The following is a 4,656-nucleotide window of genomic DNA, read 5'->3' as shown; positions in this document are numbered from 1 at the left end:
TTACAGTGTTAAAGCAATCTAGAAGCCTACCAGTGCCTCAGTCATTATAATAAAATTCTAAATACCTATCTATATGTTTTGGCATTTGATTTTTTTAATCATGGAAAATCAGAGCTCCCTCTGACCCCTTTGCTCACCAGGACATGGGTCCAGCTGTGGCTGTCCCCCCTGCTGCTTTGTAGCAGTGAGCAGCCCTGGCATGCTGGTTCCCTGGCCATGCTGCTGTCCCTCACTCCCAAGCCACTGCCCCCCACCCCAGCCATGATAGTGCCCCTCACTCTCAACCTGCAGGCCCCTGCCCCCCAGCCCTGTGAGAGTGGGCCCAAGCTGCCTGTCACCCTGGCTGGCCCCATACAGACTCGGGGCTCCAGCAGGGGAAGAGGGCAGGGGTCCTTCAGGGGCAGCAGGGAGCTGCATGGCTGGGCCACTGCAGCCAAGAGATGTTCTGGGGGCGGGTGGACACTGGACTGTGGTCAGGCTGCCTGGCATGGCATGGGAGCCCCAGCCCAGGGCAGGGTGGGGTAGTGCTACTGGCATCTCCTCCTCTCTCTAGACCATGCCAGGGCTGGACTTGCTCCAGCACTGCCCGCTCAAGTAGAAGCCACTGCAGGTGAGACTGAAACCATCTGGAGCCCCTCACCCTTCTCCAGTGTTACCCCCTACCCCATCTCATAGACTTACCTGTATCTAACTGCTGGGGCTGCTCCCACCACCATGTCTGGCTGTATTGCCAGACACGTGTGTTTGCATGCTCACATGTGGTGCCTGGCCTTTGCTTCCAGTCTCCCTCCCTCCAGTCCCCCAGCCCCAAACAGTTCCTTGTAGGCTGGAACCCTGCCAGCCTGCAAGGGGAAAAACCTGTGGTTTCCTGTTTCAAAGGGGGAAATCCATGTTTTTCTCCTTTTAAAAGGGAAAATCTATCCCCGGATCCCTGGTGAGACGTACTTAAAAGCTGACTCAGGTCTCTCTTTGTATTGTAGCCTACAGTGTGGATGTACCCTGTATGTTGAGCCTTTTATACAAGCAGCATTGCTTTGGTATTAAACAGATTCCAGTTGAAGTCATGGCCAGTCTGAAGCAGAGTACCCAGCTAGGGATTCTTTTCCCTGCACCGGGAGCGTCAAACATAAAGCCTGTGGGCCAGACCCTGTCTGCTGGGCTTTATGCCATGGCTGCAGCAGCCAAAGAGTTGACATTGCTGCGATGGGGTTTCAGTGGCGCTGGCATTAACTCCTTTGCTGTTGGTGCCCACACAGTGGCAACAGCAGCCTCCATGAGAAGCCCTGCAATCCAGATCTGGCCCATCAGATCATTTGAGTTTGACCCCCCTGCTCTCAGTGAACAGCATCTGGTCTGGAGCACAATACCATTTTGGCTCCTGAGTAACGTGCATTATATACAGCCCCTCTTAGCATCCCATGATTCTCATTTGTGTTGGCTTTTCTTGCATAAAGCCAGATGCTTCCTAGCACAAGAATTGTGCTGCTGACCTTGATACAAGACTGAAGAGCTGAAATTATAGGATGCTGCTGTGTCAGACATAGATTATTGCATACATGGCAGCAGCCGTGGATGTAGCTGTGGGCTTGCTTCTTTAATGAGGGTGGTGAAGGCCTATGAAGTGCAGGGACAATAAGAAAATCTCTTCTGATGGTTACAGAGGCTTTAATGATGTCTTTGTTTGGTATTAGATCTTGGTTAGGGAAAGGTGATTTCACTTGTAGACGGAAACAGCAGATGGCGTGAGTGGTGGCACAAGTAAACACGCTCTCATCTTTACAGAACTGATACAGAGGCGGAACTGGACCTGGTCGCTCAAATGGCGAAGGAGGCGGGGGCATTCAATGCTGTGAAATGCACACACTGGGCAGAGGGGGGGAAAGGAGCCCTTGCACTGGCCCAGGCAGTCCAGAGAGCATCGCAGGCACCAAGCCATTTCAAGTTCCTCTACAACGTAGAGGTGAGAACATGAACTGTCCTACCCAGGCTGTTGATGGGAATCTGGATTTCGCTTTAACTCAAGAAAATGTTTAAGTGTGTTGCTGATTCAAATCGCCCACATGCCTTGTCGTCTGTGAGATGACCTGAAAAAGCCCTGGGCACTTTGCAGGGATTAACATGGTTCATTTGATCACTAGAAAATCTGACTTCTGTTGTAGGACAGGAGCGGGAAGAAGAAAAATCCTGGGTTCTAGATAATCCTTTGGGCCCCACCAAGTAATTTCTAAAGTGTTTTTGACTACTGAGTAGAGTTTGCTTGCTGTTATCCTTGAAAGGCTGTGCCATAACTGGTACAGAGAGGAGTAATGCATGCTTAATGTGAGCAGCCAGGTAGAGCAGGGGAGTTGTTCCTCAGTGAGTCCCAAGTTGTGCGTTGAAATGAACAGACCTAGAAGGACAAAGCAACCCTTGTCTTCAGGTCAAACTGAGACCCTTTCAGGACTTTAGGATGTGTTTGCTCAGGGTGGGGTATTATTCAGTGAAATCCACATACCCAGCCAGAACAGAATTTAATCTCTTTTTTTCTTGTGTTCAAGTACAAATAAGATTTTAACTTTTATTATTTTATCTTTAGGCATCAAAGTACAGTAGTTGGATACCTGTTTAATGCCTGTGTAGTATTGTTATTGCCTTAACTATTGTGGCAACAATGCAAGAATCAGGGTTTAGTGACATCATTTATTGAACCAACTCTCTAATGCCCAGAGGAAGGACATTTTGTGCCTGAAAGCATATCTGACATCTCTTCCAAATATACAGATGGTTCAATAAAAGAGGATAAGTTTAGAACTGTGTTTTCCAAATTTGTATAATCTGGTGGTCCACTGAAAAGAGCACAACTAACTGGAAACAGAGTTTGAAAATTGAGTTGATGACTGTTTCAACTAGGATTGCATAGATCTAGTGAGCTCCTGTTGTTCAGCCTCCATTTGCACCTTCTCCCCTTCAGAGATTCTCTCTAAAGAACCTTGACATCTCCATGTCCTGTGGGTTTTCTCTAACCCTTTATTTCCCTCCCCCACCTTTGATGCTGATATTGTAGCTATTTGACTTGCTAGCCAAGGGGAACCCTGCAAAGCAAGTTTCCATCCAAATGATGCTAAATTTCTGCATGTCCATGTATCATGGGGAACAGAAGGAAAGAAGGAAAAAAAAGTGGAGGGTTCTGCAGCGCGTAATTGCACATGCTGTAGAGACTTATCCCAGGAGCCATGCATGTGGGTAATTACTCATTCGGTGCACAGATTGTTACCTGTCGTTGTAGCGATGTCACACTGAGACTGCCTTTTCATAGTCTCGGGGAAGACAGTTGTCTGGTTAAGCCTTAGGGTCTCTGCTTGGTTCTGGACCAACGCCTTCTAGGGATGAGTGCAGTGCAGCTGAGTCCACAGATGCCCTCTTTGTAATTTTATAAGTAGAGAAGCATCTTGCCAATGCTAAATCCCCAGTCTCCTTAACCATCCATAGGTCTGGAAGTCAAAATTTTTCAAGGGAAAGTAGTAATTTTTTGGACAGTCCAAATTACCTGCCTGATGGAAATTGGGGTCCCTTAGGATGTCTTTTGAGTAGGGCACTCAAAATTGTCAGTCATTAGCATGTCAGCTAAGACCTCAAAAAATGATTCTTTTCCGAAAAGCTCCAGTTGCAGATGTTCATGGTAGTTCTCCAGTGATTAAGTTACAGCAGTTGCAGCCTAGGAGCTTGGCTTAGAGAGACAGACAACCTCTCCAGAAGTCTTCTAGCTAGCATGAACGCCATAACCAGACAGTAATGTCTTGAGCATTTCCTCTGTAGCAGATACCTAAAGAACTTAATGAGGTGCTCATTTGTGTTTCTATCAATGCAATCTCCTTAACAGGAGCTCTTGGGTTTTCTTCTTAGCTTCTGTGATTTGCTCTCCCTTCTCCCTTTAACTATGGAGTTACCTTCCATCAAGAAACACTTGTAACATTTTCAAAAAATGAACTTTGTAGGTGTTTTGCAGTACTTATTGTATAGCTAATTGTGCAAATGTAGCTTAAAAGCAGTAGGGGCCCACCTTTTTGGCAGGAGTGCCAGTCTGAGCACTTTACCCTGCCGCCTCTGCTGTCCTGTTTTCTGCCCTATTTACTACTTTGCTGCCTGCCCACACCCTGATCTGTTGTGCCACACGGAGGCTGCCCATGCCACTTGTGGCACACGTGCTGACGGTTGGCCACTCCTGGCTTAAAGAATGTTTACAAGCATTTTCTTGTTCCTGATTACACTAGTGTCTGTTCTTCTTATATTGAAAGAAACAGCTGTAACATGATGAATAAAACCTTGGATTATTGTGTAGCTTTGTACTACCGCACATGGAAGCAGCTTTAATAGCTGCAGATTGAACATCACACAGCATGCATGGAGGGCTGTAGATATAGCTGTGCTAACTTGTTTTTTTTCCTACAGCTCCCTGTTATGGATAAGATCAGAATCATTGCACAGCAGATATATGGGGCAGATGACATTGAGCTCTTTCCAGAGGCAGAGCAGAAAATTATCCTATACACAAAGCAGGTGAGTTCTACAGGTTAGTTGATGTTCAGTATCAACTCCAATTAAAACATCCACGGTAAACTGTGCTCTTCTAGAACATGAAATCCATGTAATGTGGCTGTTGAATGGGCCTTCAGACTG

At 46.7% G+C, this 4,656-nt stretch overlaps 1 protein-coding gene across 1 annotated transcript in view; it reads left to right on the top strand.

Moving 5' to 3' along the window:
• The window catches only part of MTHFD1 (methylenetetrahydrofolate dehydrogenase, cyclohydrolase and formyltetrahydrofolate synthetase 1), a 70,689-nt gene that overhangs the window by 54,988 nt on the left and 11,045 nt on the right, over window positions 1-4,656 (top strand). The window contains 2 exon segments of the mRNA XM_019550839.1: window positions 1,783-1,960; window positions 4,429-4,536. Of these exon segments, the coding sequence (XP_019406384.1) occupies window positions 1,783-1,960; window positions 4,429-4,536 (286 nt within the window).

This window comes from Crocodylus porosus, unplaced genomic scaffold (assembly GCF_001723895.1).
Source record: "Crocodylus porosus isolate Cpor-Errol unplaced genomic scaffold, CroPor_comp1, whole genome shotgun sequence".
NCBI classification, from domain to species: Eukaryota; Metazoa; Chordata; order Crocodylia; family Crocodylidae; genus Crocodylus; species Crocodylus porosus.
Note: the sequence above shows the minus strand (reverse complement) of the source record. Positions and strands in the feature narration are given on the sequence as shown.